We start from the raw sequence: 19,649 nt of genomic DNA on the forward strand, positions 1-19,649 counted from the left end.
TAACCTCCATCTCAGACCTGACACAAAACCGGACACAGACGCACGCCAAGATCACCATTCACACCTGTTAAGATGCAGGAACCATTCCTCTCAATTAATTTTACCATTTTTACTACTTCCCGCCAGCCAGACTCCACGCTGCTCATCGTGCAAACCCGAGCAGCACCTCATAGCGCAGCTGGTCTCTAGAACCGCACGGCCGGTCTGTCTCTGTCTCTAGAACCGCACGGCCGGTCTGTCTCTAGACCCGCACCGCCGGTCTGTCTCTGTCTCTAGACCCGCACGGTCTGTCTCTAGACCCGCACAGCCGGTCTGTCTCTAGACCCGCACCGCCGGTCTGTCTCTGTCTCTAGACCCGCACGGTCTGTCTCTAGACCCGCACAGCCGGTCTGTCTCTGTCTCTAGACCCGCACCGCCGGTCTGTCTCTGTCTCTAGACCCGCACCGCCGGTCTGTCTCTGTCTCTAGACCCGCACCGCCGGTCTGTCTCTAGACCCGCACAGCCGGTCTGTCTCTAGAACCGCACAGCCGGCCTGTCTCTAGATCCGCACCGCCGGTCTGTCTCTAGACCCGCACAGCCGGTCTGTCTCTAGACCCGCACGGTCTGTCTCTGTCTCTAGACCCGCACCGCCGGTCTGTCTCTGTCTCTAGACCCGCACCGCCGGTCTGTCTCTGTCTCTAGACCCGCACCGCCGGTCTGTCTCTGTCTCTAGACCCGCACAGCCGGTCTGTCTCTGTCTCTAGACCCGCACAGCCGGTCTGTCTCTGTCTCTAGACCCGCACAGCCGGTCTGTCTCTAGAACCGCACCGCCGGTCTGTCTCTGTCTCTAGACCCGCACCGCCGGTCTGTCTCTGTCTCTAGACCCGCACAGCCGGTCTGTCTCTAGACCCGCACGGTCTGTCTCTGTCTCTAGACCCGCACCGCCGGTCTGTCTCTGTCTCTAGACCCGCACAGCCGGTCTGTCTCTAGACCCGCACGGTCTGTCTCTGTCTCTAGACCCGCACCGCCGGTCTGTCTCTGTCTCTAGACCCGCACAGCCGGTCTGTCTCTGTCTCTAGACCCGCACCGCCGGTCTGTCTCTAGACCCGCACGGCCGGTCTGTCTCTAGACCTGCACCGCCGGTCTGTCTCTAGACCCGCACCGCCGGTCTGTCTCTAGACCCGCACAGACGGTCTCTAGACCCGCACAGCCGGTCTGTCTCTAGACCCGCACAGCCGGTCTGTCTCTAGACCCGCACGGTCTGTCTCTGTCTCTAGACCCGCACCGCCGGTCTGTCTCTGTCTCTAGACCCGCACCGCCGGTCTGTCTCTGTCTCTAGACCCGCACCGCCGGTCTGTCTCTGTCTCTAGACCCGCACAGCCGGTCTGTCTCTGTCTCTAGACCCGCACGGCCGGTCTGTCTCTAGACCCGCACAGCCGGTCTGTCTCTGTCTCTAGACCCGCACCGCCGGTCTGTCTCTGTCTCTAGACCCGCACAGCCGGTCTGTCTCTAGACCCGCACAGCCGGTCTGTCTCTAGACCCGCACGGTCTGTCTCTGTCTCTAGACCCGCACCGCCGGTCTGTCTCTGTCTCTAGACCCGCACCGCCGGTCTGTCTCTGTCTCTAGACCCGCACCGCCGGTCTGTCTCTGTCTCTAGACCCGCACAGCCGGTCTGTCTCTGTCTCTAGACCCGCACGGCCGGTCTGTCTCTAGACCCGCACAGCCGGTCTGTCTCTGTCTCTAGACCCGCACCGCCGGTCTGTCTCTGTCTCTAGACCCGCACAGCCGGTCTGTCTCTAGACCCGCACGGTCTGTCTCTGTCTCTAGACCCGCACCGCCGGTCTGTCTCTAGAACCGCACGGTCTGTCTCTAGACCCGCACAGCCGGTCTGTCTCTAGACCCGCACGGCCGGTCTCTAGACCCGCACAGCCGGTCTGTCTCTGTCTCTAGACCCGCACGGCCGGTCTGTCTCTAGACCTGCACCGCCGGTCTGTCTCTAGACCCGCACCGCCGGTCTGTCTCTAGACCCGCACAGACGGTCTCTAGACCCGCACAGCCGGTCTGTCTCTAGACCCGCACAGCCGGTCTGTCTCTGTCTCTAGACCCGCACCGCCGGTCTGTCTCTAGACTCGCACGGTCTGTCTCTAGACCCGCACGGCCGGTCTGTCTCTAGACCCGCACCGCCGGTCTGTCTCTAGACCCGCACAGCCGGTCTGTCTCTGTCTCTAGACCCGCACCGCCGGTCTGTCTCTAGACCCGCACCGCCGGTCTGTCTCTGTCTCTAGACCCGCACCGCCGGTCTGTCTCTAGACCCGCACAGACGGTCTGTCTCTAGACCCGCACGGTCTGTCTCTAGACCCGCACCGCCGGTCTCTAGACCCGCACAGCCGGTCTCTAGAACCGCACAGACGGTCTCTAGAACCGCACAGCCGGCAGCAGCAGCGGTCGAGCTTTCAGCGGGCCGAGAGCGACGCTCGGTGAGCTCTGCAGAGGCCTCCGCTCCGCTCATCTCCCTCCCGCGGTCCCGGGAAGTCGCAGGACCGCGGCCGCTCCGGGGCTCCCAGTCCCGGCTGGGCCTCAGCCGCACACGGAACCGGGCCCCGCCTCGCCACTCCGAGGGTGGAGGCGAATAAGCACTGCGCAATGGAGCGCCAGGCCCGTAAGTGCTCAGCCGCCGCACGGCCGGAGCGCCCGGGGAGCCCAGCGGCCCCGGCACGATGCTCACCTGCGGCCCGGGGGACCCGCCCCGCGCTCAGCTGCGGCCCGCGGCCCCGCGCTCCCCGGGCGGCCTAGGCCGACGCCATGGCGCGCTCCCTGCGATCCGCGCCCGCGCCGGAAGTCCCGCCTCCCGCGGCGGGCGGTGGCCGGGACCGCCCATTGGCCACACGGGCTGTCACTCAGCTGCAGCTCGGCAGGGGCTCCCGCCCCGCCGCCAGGGGGCGCGCGGCGACCGCGGGGCCAAAGCGGAACCACCAGGAGCGCCTCGAACACCTGGGACACACCTGGGACACCTGGGGACACCTGGATACACCTGGATACACCTGGACACACCTGGACACACCTGGATACACCTGGGACACACCTGGGACACCTGGGGACACCTGGATACACCTGGGGACACCTGGGGACACACCTGGGACACACCTGGATACACCTGGGACACACCTGGATACACCTGGGGACACACCTGGGACACCTGGGACACACCTGGGACATCTGGGGACACCTGGATACACCTGGATACACCTGGGACACACCTGGATACACCTGGGGACACACCTGGGACACCTGGATACACCTGGATACACCTGGGGACACCTGGGGACACCTGGGGACACACCTGGGGACACCTGGATACACCTGGATACACCTGGGGACACACCTGGGGACACCTGGATACACCTGGGGACACACCTGGGACACACCTGGGGCACATCTGGGACACATCTGGGGCTCGGCGGGGGCACAGGTCCTGCCAGGGCAGGAGGCAGTACCCACCTGTAGTTCCACGGATGGAGATACAGGGCTGGAGGATGTCTTGTCCTAAACAGCAAAGCCAAACTCTTGGTCGAGGGAGGCAGAGACAAATAACCTGAGGGTAAGGACTCCCACCAGCTTCACAGGAATTTGTTGTATTTCCCAGCCATAACATTGCAAAGATTCCCATGTAAATATATCTACAGCAATTTATACATTTTTAAATTGAAAAAAAAAAAAAAAAAAGATGCTGAAATGCAGAGCATTTCTGGGAGTCTTACTGAAACACTGCATCTGCATGTATGATTCTGGAATTTGTATTCAGAGTCTGAAGGTTAAACTTGATAACATTTTAATAGTGTAATTTAGTCCATATAAAGAAGCTTACTTTAGTCACGGGGATGTCCTGTATCCGTGACTGCCAGTCTTGCATAAAACTGCAGCATGCTCTAAGCAAAAGCTAGTGCTTCCACGTGGTGACAAAATTACAAATGACAAAATTAAGATTAAGATTAACTAAAATTAAAATTAAGATATTTTTCCACTCACAGTTTCCAGACATTCTGTTATTAAAAAAAAACAACAAACCACCTCAGAAGTTGTCCAGCCTTTGGGTTTAACAAAAGGAACTATCAAAGGAAGAACAGTTACAAGAAGTTGTTATATATAATTTTAATAACTCAGAACCTTGGGGGGAATTTGTTTCATTGGTTGTTGTTGTTGTTGACTTCATTGAACAAGGAACACGCATTTTTCTGTGCCAGGGCAGCAGCATCAGCGTCTGGGTGACACATTACAGCGAGATCTCCACATTACCGGGGCTGTACATGGGAGCGGGTTGAACTGCTGCTGGAAGGTGGAATAACAGAATCATCAGGAAGGAAAGGAAACGCAGAATTGATCTGTTACCTCACCTCAGCACAGCTCTGTAAGATACAAGAATGGTTTCATTGCAGCGACGCGCACTTGGGGAGAATCGTCCCCGCGTCCGTCCCCGGTGCAGCCCCTCAGGAGCTCTCCCGTAGCTGCCCCGGGACACGGCTCGGAGCTGCTGCACGCCAGGGTGTCCGGGGTGTCCGGGATGTCCAGGGTGTCCGGGGTGTCCGGGGTGTCCGGGGTGTCCGGGGTGTCCCGGGTGTCCGGGGTGTCCGGGGTGTCCGGGGTGTCCCGGGTGTCCGGGGTGTCCAGGATGTCTCACAGAGTGTCCTACGGTGTCCCAGGATGTCTCACAGGGTGTCCAGGGTGTCCGGGATGTCCACGGTGTCCGGGGTGTCCAGGGTGTCCGGGATGTCCACGGTGTCCGGGGTGTCCGGGGTGTCCAGGGTGTCCGGGGTGTCCGGGGTGTCCAGGGTGTCCGGGGTGTCCAGAGTATCCAGGATGTCTCACAGAGTGTCCGGGGTGTCCCAGGATGTCTCACAGGGTGTCCAGGGTGTCTCACAGGGTGTCCCAGGCTGTTCCAGGCTGTCCCAGGGTGTCCCAGGATGTCTCACAGGCTGTCCCAGGCTGTCCCAGGGTGTCACAGGGTATCCAGGATGTCTCACAGGGTGTCCCAGGCTGTCCCAGGGTGTCCCAGGGTGTCTCACAGGGTGTCCCAGGCTGTCCCAGGGTATCTAGGATGTCTCCCAGGGTGTCTCCCAGGGTGTCTCACAGGCTGTCCCAGGGTGTCACAGGGTATCCGGGATGTCTCACAGGCTGTCCCAGGGTGTCCCAGGGTGTCACAGGGTATCCGGGATGTCTCACAGGCTGTCCCAGGGTGTCCCAGGGTGTCCCAGGGTATCCAGGATGTCTCACAGGCTGTCTCACAGGGTGTCTCACAGCCTGTCCCAGGGTGTCCCAGGATGTCTCACAGGGTGTCCCAGGCTGTCCCAGGGTGTCCCAGGGTATCTAGGATGTCTCCCAGGGTGTCTCCCAGGGTGTCTCATAGGCTGTCCCAGGGTGTCACAGGGTATCCGGGATGTCTCACAGGCTGTCCCAGGGTGTCCCCGCGGCCCGGGCCCCGCGCAGGCGCCGGCAGAGCGCCGCCCCTTCCCGGCCGGTGCTGGCGGAGCCGCGGGGATGCTGCTGGTGCTGTCGGCGGAGCACCGGGCACATCTCGGCTGTTTGCCGCGGGCCGGCGGCGCAGGTCGGGCCGGGCCGGGTCCGCGGCCGGGAGAACCGAGCCGGGCCAGGGCTGCAGCCGGGTCTCTCCTCTCTCTGTCCTTACAGCCCTCGGCGAGCTGGGGCGCCTGGCGCTGGAGCAGCTGCGGCGGGGAGCGGCACCGCGGGCCTGCGAGACCGCCGCCAGTGAGAGCCGGGCCGGGGAGCGGGGAGAGCGGAGCGGGGAGCGGGGAGCGGAGCGGGGGGAGCGGGGGAACCGGGCCGGGGAGCTGGGAGAGCGGAGCGGGGAGCGGGGGAACCGGGCCGGGGAGCGGGGGAACCGGGCCGGGGAGCTGGGAGAGCGGAGCGGGGAGCGGGGACCGGGCCGGGGAGCGGAGCGGGGGGAGCGGAGCGGGGAGCGGAGCGGGGGGAGCGGGGAGAGCGGGGAGCGGGGGAACCGGGCCGGGGAGCGGGGAGCGGAGCGGGGACCGGGCCGGGGAGCGGAGCGGGGGGAGCGGGGAGCGGGGAGAGCGGGGAGCGGGGACCGGGCCGGGGAGCGGAGCGGGGGGAGCGGAGCGGGGACCGGGCCGGGGAGCGGGGAGCGGAGCGGGGAGCGGGGACCGGGCCGGGGAGCGGGGAGCGGAGCGGGCCGGGGAGCGGGGAGAGCGGGCCGGGCCGGGCCGCGGTGATTTCGCGGCACCAGGGCAGGAACACGGTGGGCTCTGTGCCGGCCACGAACGATCCCCGAGTCCCCGGAGCACCGCTGTGCGCCATGGAGCTCCAGCACCGCGGGGATCGGCGTTTCGTGCTCAGTGTAAAGAGGGAAGAGGAATCTCTTTTCGGACACAAACCCTTCTCTGTACCGTTCCATGAGAAATTATTTTGTGTTTTTCTTAGTTTTTTGCTTTTGATGGTTTGTTTTGAGGGGGGGTCTTTAACATGCTGGATGTTGTTATTTGAAGGGTGTGAAACCTTTTTTATTTTTTTCTTTTTTCTTTTTTTTTTCCCTAAGCATATTTTGCATACTAAAATTTTGTAGCTTGAAGTCTCACTGCTGCTGCAGTTAGCAAGTAAAAGACACTTTGTGCTTCCTTTAAAGGAAAGCTGAACATTGGCGTTGACACCATTCAGCACGGGGTAGAAGGACTAGTGTATCTTCTTACTGAGAGTTCCAAGCTTATGGCAAGTATACCTTTTCATAAGGAACTTGGGGATACGCTCAAGAGATGTCTTCTGGACACTTAGCCCTCTAAAAATACTGGTGAAAAGATAGCTCAAAATTTTAATGTCTTGACCTACGGGTTACAGTGTACTGTGGTACAATGTGGTTGGTTACAGACTGTCTGCAGCGTGGTGCATTGGAGAGGTACAATGGCATTTTCTGTGGAGTCACTAGCAGCTTCCCCAGTGCTGGGCCAGGCTGCTACAGTAAGCACAAAAGCTTGTGAAGCTTCTGCTGCCCTTGGGAGAGGAGCCTGAGTATTGTGTCTTGTGCTGCTCATTGTGCAGATCACTGCTGTGCGTTTGTAGTCTGGTTATCAGTGGCACAGTAGCACCCTAACAAATGTATTCACACGGCATGTTGTGCCTTGTAACACAACTGAGGTGCTCCCTCATGCTGTGTTTTGGTCTTTGATGTGAAGGCTTACATGTGAGGGGGTCAAATGTTCTTTAAAAAAACTGTTCTTGAAATTCATACAAATCTGCAGTAATATATCAGCATCTGTAGATCCTTGTAAACCTGGATATTTGTTTTGTCCAAGGTGTAGAATTGTACTTGAACATTCCTGCAGGAGAATAGCTGTACCATAGTATATGTGATGTTTAGTTACAGTTTTATTTGCTTTTCAAGAAATAATGATGATTACCTGGCCTAATTTGTTATTTCTAGATTTCTGAGGTTGACTTTCAAGATTCCATTCATGTTTTGGGATTCTCAGATGAATTGAACAAATCTTTGCTCCAGCTGTACCTTGACAACAGGAAAGAGATCAGGAGCATTCTTGGAGAGCTGGCACCCAGGCTTCCCAGCTACCACAGTCTGGAGTGGAGACTGGATGTGCAGGTGACTTCCCTGATGTTTTTAGTATTCCATCTTTTCCTTCCCATTTTTTTTACATAATAAAAACCTACTAAACAATGTAAAAATAATTGAGACAGCAGTACTTAATGTATTTAAAACTGACATGACTTTGTTAGTGTCCCACAGACAGCCAGCTGTGAGATGAACAGTATATGCAGTGATGCAAAGTACTTATTGCCTGATGAAAATTGAATTAATGGCTCTATTGGTATTTTTAAAACATTAACATATACTGAACATATTTGGTCTTGATTATCACCTTATTTTCAGAAATATTATGAGAGCATTGATTAAAGTGGGTTAGTATTCCTTAATTATAAAACACAATAGCAGCTTGTTTTTTCAACCACATCTTTAATGTGGATGAAACAGGTTTCTGAATAGTCATGCAGGCAGGTTCTACAAGCCTGATGAGAACTGTTAAGAACAAACATTGATAACCATGTTACCAATTTCCTGTCCTACTGAACCCCACCTGCAGCTTGCAAGCAGAAGTTTGAGGCAACAGATCAAGCCTGCTGTGACTATGAAGCTACATCTTAACCAAAATGAAGATCAAACTGCCCAGGTGTTGCAAACTGACCCTGCTACCCTTCTCCACCTTATCCAGCAACTGGAGCAGGCGCTGGGGGAGATGAAGATGAACCACTGTAGAAGAATAGTGCGCAACATGAAATAACCTCAAGTCCTCTCTGCTCTCTTACTAAGCAGTTTGTAAAACAACTCAAAACATTGCTCACAAATACATTTTGAGGAAAAATAAACATCTGGATCAGATGAACTGTTTTCCTGTGCCAGGATCTTGAGCCAGTATTTACTGGCCAAATGTCCTCAGCTGCCAGCTTTGCACATTTATATGTGGTGATCTTTTTCACAGAACCATCTTCATATATAGTTCATGGTAACTAAATGTGATCAAATATTACTGCTTTTTGATTTTTGATTAGTATTTTTCATGTAATTGATCTCTGTTTTCAGATGAAACACAGGATTAGCTCATACATAGGTGAGTGGCTTCCCTCATTCCGTCTCTCCTCATTACAGCCATAGTCTGGAACTCAGGGCAGCAAAGTGGGAGTTTTAGATACAAGTCCTAGGAGCTTCTTCTGTTGTCTCACTAGTGCCTGATGAATCTGAACATATTTACCTTTTTTTCTCTTAGAATGTTTTAAATAAAAATCCAGCTGCTATAGAGCTGATTGGCATCATGGTAAGTGCTGGCAGTCTACACATGGCTCATATCCTGAAGCATGTGCTAACTGAGAGTGTTGAGGGTTTTCCTTGGGGATTCTGAGTAAAATGGTCAGTTGAAAGCAGATGTTGAGAATGCAGAATGTCTCTGGAGAGCCTGCATGTTCCTTTGTGCAGTGTGTTGCAACAGTGAAAAAGGAGAAGCTGCAACACTGAATGGTTTTGTTTCCTTTTACAAAAAATTACCTCAGCTAAAGATGATCAAAGGTAAGCTTTGAAGCTGGATGAAACTGAGAGAAACTCAAATGCTGGCAGTGATCCACAAACAGACTCAAGGAGAGAGGGAAGGAGAAAGATCCTTTACACCAAGCATCTTACTTTTAAATTGTACCTTTCAGTTTGTTCTGGGGGAAGTACTGAGCCTGGAAAAGCAGCTGTTCAGCAGCAGGATTTGGGCTTAATTATTGGAAAAGAAGATTTGCCTTTAGGTGAGGTTGGAACTGGTCTACACCTCTGCAAGTTCTCACTTCTCTGTCTTCACAGCGTCCAGGGCAGCTCCTGTGGGCTTAGCACTTTAGCCCCGCTGGTGATTGTGCCTGCACAGCAACCAGCTCTGGCTGCCAGTGCCTCTGTACAGCAGCTGAGGCTGGGAGTGAAAAGGCACATGTGTCAATAACCCAGAGATACTGGTAAAATAGGAATTCATCCTTGGATGCACTTTGATTTTATTGTAAACTCCCAAATTAAAATTGGCATATTAAGCTAAATTTAACACATCTTCTGTAATTTGCACTTGCTTTATAGAAACCCTTGAACATGACAAGGAGACTACAAAGCATTTTTCACAAGCTACTAAAAAGTTTGGTTGCTACTTTTAACCCATTTTATTTTAAATAGGGTTTTTAAAATTTACTGCTGTTCCATTGTGTTCTTTGTTCTCCATTGCCATATAGTTCAGAGGAACAGAAGTTTTCTGTTCACAGATGGTCATGGAGCACCCAGCTGTAGTTACTGCCTGCTTGGAGTCTCCTTGCACAGAGCAAACCCAAAGCAGAGACAGAACCATGCCAGGCTGTGCTGTGCACTGGTCTATTGGTTACTCAGAAAGAATAAGGCTCGCCCAGAGACCCTGAAGTGTTATTTTATCACAGACATCACACATGCTGCTTCACCTATATAGGTTTTGTCAGAAAAAATGTTATTTTATGAAGAGCTTTGACGTAGAGCAGTGATGGATCTAGATTAAAAATTATGTGTGGCATTATTTCTTGAACTCATTAGATGCTCATCATATAAGGGTACTTTTAAAAGTGCACTTCTTCTGAGCTGTTTGGGTTTTCATTGAAGTAGAGATTGAACTTGCTGCTAGAAAATCGACAACAAATAGGGTATATTCAAAGTACTGGACTTTATAAATCCTTCACATGAACACAAAACCTCTGTGCTATTCAAAAACATTTGAACACCATGTGAAATTGAGATAAAATAATGTTATTGCCTTATTTTTTACAATGTACAATCTTGCAGTGAGAACAAAGAAATAATGATAAGGAGCTTTCTATATCACATTTGTGATTTGGCTCCTTTATCACTTAATCCAGCCCCATTGTGATGGAAGTGTCCTCGTCTTCCACAGACTTGAGCATTTTGAGTCACTTGCACTGAAAGCTGGTGGTTGTATTTTTTTGTCCAAAGAAGGAAGTTACTATTTCTAAACAAAGACTAGTGACAACAATACTACGAAAATTTATACTTATGGTTCTAATCACTTTCTGATTATCGGAGAAAAGCACTTTAGCCTACATCAAGTGGTACAATAGCATATAATTGTATTATTCAGTAAAAAGTGCAGCTGAAATGCATCTTGTTGAAGAAGATGGTTCTAATTGTAATAAACGAGGCTTAGGTTTAAGACAGATCTGTACATACTCACGCATAAGATGCCAGGCTTATGAAAGTGGTTTAATTACCACAGATGAGATGGCCCCATGCATGAGACTGTCAGAGCCTTCCCTTGAATGGAAGTGTTGCCTGGAAAGGAATGGAACAGGTAGAGAGTGCATGGTTTGTTTTACTCAAAGATACAGAGCCCTGGAAGCAAAAAAAGCTCTTTTAAAGGCTGTATGAAAAATCACTCATGTTCAGATCATTATCTGTGCAACAACCACATGCACACACCCACAGAATCTCATATGCAAAGGATTTAAATAAGGTTATTGCAGGAAAGAAAAAAAGATACGTTAATGTCTGCATAGCCCTGGAGCAGGTGCTGTGGTTAGCACTGCTCTTTGAGCTTGTTGCAGCAAGGAATCCAGTACAAAGCAGTAAAGAATGGTACCAGAATTCTTTGGGAAGGGAAATACAAACAAGTCTCAGGAGTACTGGGTTTCCTGACCAGAAATACAGCAGATGTCAGGAAAATAACAAAAAATTAAAACCCCTCAAAACAATAACAACAAAACCCTCAGACCCTCACAAAAACAAAGAAGAACAAAACAAACCTCAAGGAGGAGATCTGCCAAGCCAATGGAACTAGGAACAGGAAATGTGGTGAAATGTAACTTACAAGGAATATTTGTTGAAGCAAAGCCATCAGGAAATGCATAGGATCTGTTTCACAGAGCTAGCTGTAGTTCCTGTACAGGCTTAAACTGCAACTCTGAGAATCTGCATAACCAACATTTTATGTAACTGATTTGAGGGACAAAGATGGTTCAGTCAGGCCCACATTCACCACTAGAGAAGCCAAATGCAGTTTAGAGAAGTTTATGCATCTTTTAAAGAAATAAGGAATAAAGTTCAGAAAAAAATTACTTTAGGCTTTTCTAAGTGTAGATTCTGATTACTGAGGAGGGTATATTCTTATCACCATAGCTTAGAGTCTAAAACACAGAAATAAAATAACAAAATGCATTACTAAAATAATAAAAATAAAATGCTAAATAAAATAATGTGTTTGTTTAGCCAATGTGTGATATCTGTGTATGTAGTCATAAAAACACTGGATGCTTCCCTCTGTAAAAACCAACACATAAGCTGGAAAGTGAACAATATTATTCTTTATAAACAAAGCTACTGAACTTAAACTATTTTTTTGTCACATCGCTATTCAAAAGTTATTCCAAGTGCACCAAAAAAGGGGACAAGATTAAAACAACAAAAGTATTTATTAATTATAGGAAACCTCAGGTATGCATTTTGATGACAGCTCTGGTTTCTAGTATAGGCTAAACCAAAGGCAAGGGACTGAATGGACAGTCAGCAGAGTTGCACAAAGCATCACGCCTGCATTTGAAACTACCCCTATGGAGTTAAGATACAGCTCTGGACTCATACTTGCCAGCAAAGAGCCAAACCTTACCCAAACCACAGCGAGGTGGTTGCAGTCCATGTCACGACGAGTGCTTCGTTCCTCCCCATCGCCGTAGCATCTCTAAACTATGCCATTAAACTTGTACGTGGACTAATTTAAGCATAATTTTGCTTCCAGAAATTATTATCACCCATTAACTTTCTGGACAACGCTTCTGGAGCAAAGCTCATTAGTTTGGCAGAGACAAAGCGCTCCGAAGGTTCCCCGGGCACCACGCGTTGGGCTGGACGGGAGCAGCCGCTCCGGGCGGGCCCCGGCGGGGCTGGGAGCGGCACAGCCCCGGCAGAGAGAGGCAAAGTCCCGGCAGAGAGCGGGCACACAGCCCCGACCGGGAGCGGACACACAGTCCCGGCAGAGAGCGGCACAGCCCCGGCAGAGAGCGGGCACACAGCCCCGGCAGAGAGCGGCACAGCCCCGGCAGAGAGCGGCACAGCCCCGGCAGAGAGCGGACACACAGCCCCGGCAGAGAGCGGTACAGTCCCGGCAGAGAGCGGCACAGCCCCGACCGGGAGCGGCACAGCCCCGGCCGAGAGCGGACACACAGCCCCGGCAGAGAGCGGGCACACAGCCCCGGCAGAGAGCGGCACAGCCCCGGCAGAGAGCGGCACAGCCCCGGCAGAGAGCGGACACACAGCCCCGGCAGAGAGCGGACACACAGCCCCGGCTGGGAGCGGGCACACAGCCCCGGCAGAGAGCGGGCACACAGCCCCGGCTGGGAGCGGGCACACAGCCCCGGCAGAGAGCGGCACAGCCCCGGCAGAGAGCGGGCACACAGCCCCGGCAGAGAGCGGCACAGCCCCGGCAGAGAGCGGGCACACAGCCCCGACCGGGAGCTGCACAGCGGGGCGACGCGAGAGGGGGCGAGGGCGGGGCGGGCTCCGATGGCCGCCCGGCCCCGAGGGCCGTCCCGTGCCCAAAGTTTCCGCAGCAGTTGCATAACTGCGGGCGGGGCGGCGCGGGGGCCGGGCTGGAGCTGCCGGCGCTGCCCCCGTCCCGGCGCTGCCCCCGTCCCGGCGCTGCCCCCGTCCCGGCGCTGCCCCCGTCCCGGCCGCCCGGGACAGCGGCGCGGCTGGCGGGGGCGCAGAGGCTCCGTCCGTCCGCCTCGCCTGCTCTGCTCCCGGCGAGCCCGCTCGCTCCGGAGGCCATCGGGGCCGGCCCCGGCCACCGCCCGCCCCGGGGCCAGAGGGGCGGACAATGAACCCCGCGGCCGCGGCCCCGCCGCCGGGGCAGCAGGTAATCCACGTCACGCAGGACCTGGACACGGAGTTGGAGGCGCTCTTCAACGCGGTGATGAACCCCAGGCCCAGCTCCTGGCGGAAGAAGATCCTGCCCGAGTCCTTCTTCAGGGAACCCGACTCGGGCTCGCACTCGAGGCAGTCGAGCACGGATTCGGGCGGGCCCGCGCCGCGCCTGCCGCCCGTGCACGGCCGCTCGCACTCCTCGCCAGCCTCGCTGCCCGGCGCGGCCGCGGCGCCGCAGCACGGCCACCTCCGGCAGCGCTCCTGCGATGGCACGATGGACGAGCGGCCGCTGCCGCCGGGCTGGGAGATGGCGCTCACGCAGACCGGGCAGCGCTACTTCCTCAAGTGAGTGCGGCGGGGCTCCGGCCGGGGATCGGCGGGGCTCCGGCCGGGGATCGGCGGGGCTCCGGCCGGGGATCGGCGGGGCTCGCCGGGTGGGAGCTGCGCCGTGCGAAGGCGGGGTGGCCTCCGGGTCCGAGGTGTACGCCACATTCCGGGGGAGAAAACCCTTCCCTACGGGAAGAGAGAGGCGAGGGAGAGCCTGGGGCGCTCCCGGAGCCGGGCAGAAGTCCTGCCCTACATGTTGATAACGCATTTCTTTTCTGCTTGGCCACACGTCCAAGATTCTGAAACTTAATTTTTTTGAAAATAAATTCAAAAACAGTTATTCCAGGAATTACTGCAGTTATTCTGGAACGTGGTAGCAGAGCTGTGCGAGGTAGAAGGGGCTGTGGATGGGTGGAAGCTCCTCGAGCATCCCCGTCTGCGGGGACACGGCCGGAGCCCGCCTTGCTCCAGTGCCGGGCTTTGACAAGTGTGGTAACACAAGTGTCGGTATCTCTTCTGGCCAGTCATTTTAGCCAGAGGGTTTTAGTTATGACACCTGACATTTGATTCAAAGCCGTTTAATAGGCCTGGAAATATGTAATAGCTGTAATAAGGAGCAGTGCCTTATTTTGGTAGATTCTGTAAGTCGGCTACAGATTCACTGCAAACAAAATAATACTACATTAACTTGTTAAATAACATTAAATGTTTGCTGATGAAATAAAACATTTACTGATGAAGCATGTGCCTGAGGATATTGAGAAAGTTAAACTGTCAGGGCTCCAGAACATCATTTAATTGGTCACTGCAGCCTTCTTGGTCAGAAGAATAAAATCTTGAGTTCACATTGAGCCATGTGTGGGCTTTCAGCCATCATAAATGTCATATAGACAATATGTGAGGGGGAAAAAAGACAAAACTGTTTGGAAAAGTGAAAAAAGTAATAATTTACTTGATTGTGTAATGATTTCTTTGCCTCGTGGGTTTGGAATCTGTAATGGATTACTCAAGAGCCCAGTTTCCGAGTGACTCTGCAGAGTTTAGATTTTTTGTCTTTTGTCACACTCCGAGCTACCAGCAAAGCATGTAAATACCTTTCTGTATGTCACTGTATACTATTTATGATACTGTGTGCATGTATCCCAGGGTACAAACTTACAAGTTTGTTATTAATTTATCACCTAAATGAGAAGATCTCATGTCTCTACATTTGCGTGTATTTTTCTCAATTAGAACAAGCAACAGAGAAGTAGCTGACTGACAGGAGCATTGTAACAGACCATTCATAAATAATTATTCAATATAAATTCTTGCTAGGGTTTGGTCAGGGGGTATTTTCAGATACCTCTGGCTAAAAATTGCATAATATAATCTTTGCTCTGTGTTTTTTGACTAATATCATAATGAGCTCATGTGGTTTCACCTTCCTGTCGTGCTTTTCTGACCTAGAGACAGAGTTTTCCAAGTCAATGGATTTTTGTTGCGTACACCAAAAATTCAAGGCCTTTAGTAACTGAAAAGCAAAGGAAAAAACTCAAAGTGGTTTTAAATATTTTTTTCAAAATCCTGTCAACAGTAATTCTCTGATTAACAACATCCTTTTTAATATAACATACAATATTCATTGTGCATGTAATTTTGTTACCTAAGTTAATATTTGTTTTGTTTCCCCAGTTTTATCTCTGCAATAGATCTTCTCTTGTTTATATAAAAATTAATTGGAATAATGCATTCCTTTATACCTTTAATGTATTCTGTTACACCCCAATGCTTTGGGGAGTAATATTTAACTATAAAATGCTCACATATGAATTATAGTATTTTACAGATGTTGTAATATTCTTCAGGTGAAAATTCAATTTGAGATTGATTATGGAAAGCAGCATTTAAAGCTTTGTGTAATAAAATAATAGAGGATTTGAGGTGATATGCTAAAAATCATATTTGATCAAACTAGGGTTACATTTCCCTATATTCAAGAAAACAAAGGAAGCCAGTCCTTTCTAGCATAATGATAAATATTGCTTCTTGGCATTAGCAAAGAAAAAATTGAGAAACCAATTAAAAGTAAATAGTCACATTCAGTTCTATTAAAGCCTTTATTATCTGTTGAAGCTTAGAATGCAATTTGTTGTATTAAAGCATATTCTCAGTAATTATTTAACAGAAGTACTAGTGTGAGTTTCAATGAACAGTGAGCTAACCTTGTTGACAGGGAACCAGCTACAACTTGAAGCAGTTGCACTCCTGCATGTCAGTTCCTGCAGAAATTTTCTGGCTGTGACTGGAAGAAACATAAGTAGCCTGGGGACCACTCCACCCTGTAATTAAATACCAAACTGCACAAGTGGGGAATGGAAAACAGGCTAATGAACACACACTTGCAGCAGTGTTATCTGAAGCATTTTTCAGTGTGAGCATGTGTGGAAAAAAATGTAATTGTGATTTATTTCTGATAAAAAGCATTTCTGTAGAGACAGGCCAGCTGCCTGCTGTTATGCCTGTGAGTTGGGAATGTCAGTTGCATATTGATCTACTTGCTGGGCTATGTATATCTATTCTCTAAAATGAATGTTTCAAGTACTACTTTACACCAGTTTGGGTTTAGGTGGTACAGCCTCATATTTTAAATAAAGACTGAGGGTTTTGTATTTTCTCAGTATGTGTAGAGAGCTTCTTGGTCAGACTCTCATAAACAGATTTGTGGAACTTTTGCCACTGTTATCTTTATCACTGTTATTTTTAAAATGTTACAGTAAACGTTTGCCATACCAGGACATGTTTGCCACCAAGTTCTGGTCAGGGATAAGGAGACTAATTACCTATAATATTTCATTTACTCAAAATATTCAGACTTTTTCTTACTGGTTTCTGTTGGAATAGAGCTTGATTTAGCACATGACCAGTTTCATATAACTAGGCATGTTCAGCAGGATAGCAGAACAGTAATATAAATACTATAAAAAGTAATACAAATACAATGAAAAACTTTTTTTCCTGAGAATGACAAAACAAATAGTGCTAAGATAGCTGAACTGCTGAAGTGATTTTCTAATACAGTCTTTCCTTGAAAAGCATTTGTGTTAATTCTGTAGAAACTGTTGTTATTTTATATTGGTGTTGTGCTTGGTGCTATACAGCATTGATCATAGAAAAGCTTTTCTATCTTGGGACTGAAGTTACACAGCTGGGAGTTGGGGAGGCGATGGACAGTGCTTGAGGAAGTAACTCGGGTTCTGGTGAGGATGTGGGAAGCTCTGGCAGCTTTGTACCAGCTGTTTGTGCTGCTGTCCCAGAGGAATGAGCACGGTCACAGCTGGGTGTGATGGATGTCCTGCAAGGGGGGCTCGCGGGGCTTTGGCTTTCCTTGGTCTGTGCAGATGGTGCAAGGCGAGAGGCCATGCATCCCTGCTGGCTTTGGTGTCGGGCAGTAGAGAGAGATGTTTCACAGATTCATAGAGATTTTCACAGATTTGGAGCATTTAGTCCACACCTTAAGGGATTTTTTTTTCCCCTGTTTCCAGTGGTTATTCCTGTGGGACTTAGGGCCTGAACTGTTCCTCTTGCCAGCATCCCTTTATTAAAAGTAAATTATAACATGCTAGACAGTATCAAGATGTATTACTGCCAATGGCTTTCATCCAAAATTGTTGAGTGCACTAAAGAGTTCTTAACAGGCAGGAAAGCTGTGATACACCACTGAAGTTTATTTGTCATAAATTCAACTATAGCTCACATTTATAACTAATTTTAGAGATACTTAGGAAGTTATGAGATTGGAATGCACACATCAAAACTAAATTTTCAAGCTGTAATTGACAGCAGTAGTGGTCTGTCTGATTGCTTCTCAAGTGCTGATTTAATGATGATTATGTTGGAGTTCCACTTAAAAAAATACCAAGGATCCATGAGCTACTCTTTCTTCTCTGAATTTGGCAGTAGAAACAGCTACAGAGTTTCTGATGAAGGGTGGTATTTATTCATTCTCTGGTTCAAGATGGTGTCTTTCCATGATTCTGTGTTTTTTCAGAATGTAAAAATCATGTCATCAGCTGCTTAAAAGAATTTGGTGGTTAATGTGAAGCTTAATAAAATCTGAGGGCAGAAGCAGATGTGGAATAATTCAGGGACACTTTCAATTTGCTCGAGAGGATGTGATCCAGTTCCCTCTCCTACTGAGTTTTCTGAGTTAGGATACAAGCTACATTTTAGATTGAACTGTAAAGTATCAGTGAAGAAAGCTTTAAGCAAGACAGCACTGACCCTAGAAGTATTTACAAGAAGGGTTTCCTTTGAGGAAATATTTAAGAAACTTTTTGTAGAGGGCTGTCTAGAAGCTGAATTTGAATTTTGGTGTATGCATTTCTAAATTATTTAAGGAATCAGTGATAACTGTCCTGTACAAACTACTGTGTTGATGTAGAATTTGATATATTGGATTTACATACACTTTTAAGATAATAAATTAATAATGTGCACATGGAATTATTGGTTTAATGAAATTTGTCGTAACTTAGTCCTTTAGTAATAGTGTTAAACCCAGCGTCCTGGGGTATTTGTGCATTAATGGATAACAGTCATATATTCATCTCATTAGATGAGCTGAAAATACAATTGCTTTATGCATTAATGATTAGGAAATAGTATCAGTTAGCACATTCTTAGAAAGCTATCTATAGAATTGATGCAGGTGTTAATTAAGAATGCTACCCTGAAAACTAGACAATTTTCTTTTGTCTTTACTGATGGTTTGGGTTCCACAAAAAAAAGAAATGAATAGAAGCGGGTTTTTTAACATGTCTGTGGGGTGCTGTAGCATCTAAAAGCTGGTCTGCCTGACCATCTTTACTCCATAATTAGTAGATAATTAGTAGATGGCAGTGTGGAGAGCTGGCTGCATCTGAAGGTTATGAATGCGTTCAGTTTTGAACGGGCTGGACAATACAGAATCTGTAAAGTCTTGCTTTCCAGCTTTTTGCTGTTCACTCCTTCAGATAATGTTGGAAGAGTCAGTGGTTGGACTTTGGCTTGTTTCCTTTTGGATGCTTTAGCTGAAGTTGAAATTCTGTCTTTTTGATGTTGGGTTTATTAGAGGCCAAGAGTGTCTTTGTAACAGAGTGTTCAGTGCCCAGGGCCTTCTCTTGATTGGCAGATACAAATTGTATCAAAGCAATTAAATCCAAAGAAAATGTCACATGGGCTGAATTTCAACATACAAACTTGTGGCATTTTCCCTCTTCATTTAGGGGGAGAGAGGTCCCCAAGATGTAGGGTGGAGGTATTTGGGTTTGTTTGCTTGTTTGTTTGTGGATCTTTTTCTTTTTCTTTGATTAACTCTAAAGACTTAAAGAACTGTTCAAGAATGGAAAATCTGTGAATAAAACACCTGCAGTTTTCTCTACCTTTGACTATTTTAAAGACAGATGTGATGGAAGCTGCTTTGCAAAGACAGATACAGACTTGCTAAGAGAATTGAGCAGAATGTATTGTACTAAAACTGGAAATTGCTTCAAGTGTCACCAGAAAATAATGCAGTATAAAGGGAGATGTGAAAGAGGGGTTGGCTCGTGTGCCCTCATGGTTCACAGCGTGTGCATCAGCAGTCACAGCATAAGCACAGTAGGAACAGAGCTGCAAGTTCAGACACAGATATTCCTGCACTGACTTGTTTCTCTGATCATATGTCTGCTGACCCCTCACTGTTTGCATGGTCAAAATGCTCCTTTTTGTTTATTAGGTATTGATTTGTCCCTGATAATTTTTGGATGCATTATTCTGACAGTCTTCCAGGTTTGAGAATAGCAGGATGCTTCCATGGTACATTTGACTTTTTTCCTGTACCACAAGTAATCATTTTTTCCTACCTGTGATCAATTTTCCTAGTCCATCTACTGTTTTGGT

General features: G+C 49.6%; 3 protein-coding genes across 7 annotated transcripts in view; 2 read left to right on the forward strand and 1 right to left on the reverse strand.

Moving 5' to 3' along the window:
* Positions 1-2,833, reverse strand: part of RNF13 (ring finger protein 13) — a 23,920-nt gene extending 21,087 nt beyond the window's left edge. For all 3 annotated transcript variants that reach the window (XR_009278087.1, XM_058843601.1, XM_058843600.1), the window contains exon 1: positions 2,706-2,833. The gene's annotated coding sequence lies outside the window, so the exon portion shown is untranslated. The remainder of the gene's footprint in view (positions 1-2,705) is intronic.
* Positions 2,834-5,463: 2,630 nt separating this feature from the next.
* Positions 5,464-10,077, forward strand: COMMD2 (COMM domain containing 2). The gene is made up of 5 exons (XM_058844358.1): positions 5,464-5,579; positions 5,663-5,740; positions 6,633-6,715; positions 7,425-7,598; positions 8,098-10,077. The coding sequence occupies exons 1-5, from the start codon at positions 5,513-5,515 to the stop codon at positions 8,293-8,295; spliced, it is 600 nt and encodes a 199-aa protein (XP_058700341.1). The 5' UTR covers positions 5,464-5,512; the 3' UTR covers positions 8,296-10,077.
* A 3,148-nt stretch (positions 10,078-13,225) lies between these two features.
* Positions 13,226-19,649, forward strand: part of WWTR1 (WW domain containing transcription regulator 1) — a 44,490-nt gene continuing 38,066 nt past the window's right edge. For all 3 annotated transcript variants that reach the window (XM_058844030.1, XM_058844029.1, XM_058844031.1), the window contains exon 1: positions 13,226-13,766. In XM_058844030.1, coding sequence (XP_058700013.1) covers positions 13,375-13,766 — 392 coding nt within the window. In that variant the 5' untranslated portion in view covers positions 13,226-13,374. The remainder of the gene's footprint in view (positions 13,767-19,649) is intronic.

This window comes from Poecile atricapillus, chromosome 8 (genome assembly GCF_030490865.1).
Source record: "Poecile atricapillus isolate bPoeAtr1 chromosome 8, bPoeAtr1.hap1, whole genome shotgun sequence".
NCBI classification, from domain to species: domain Eukaryota; kingdom Metazoa; phylum Chordata; class Aves; order Passeriformes; family Paridae; genus Poecile; species Poecile atricapillus.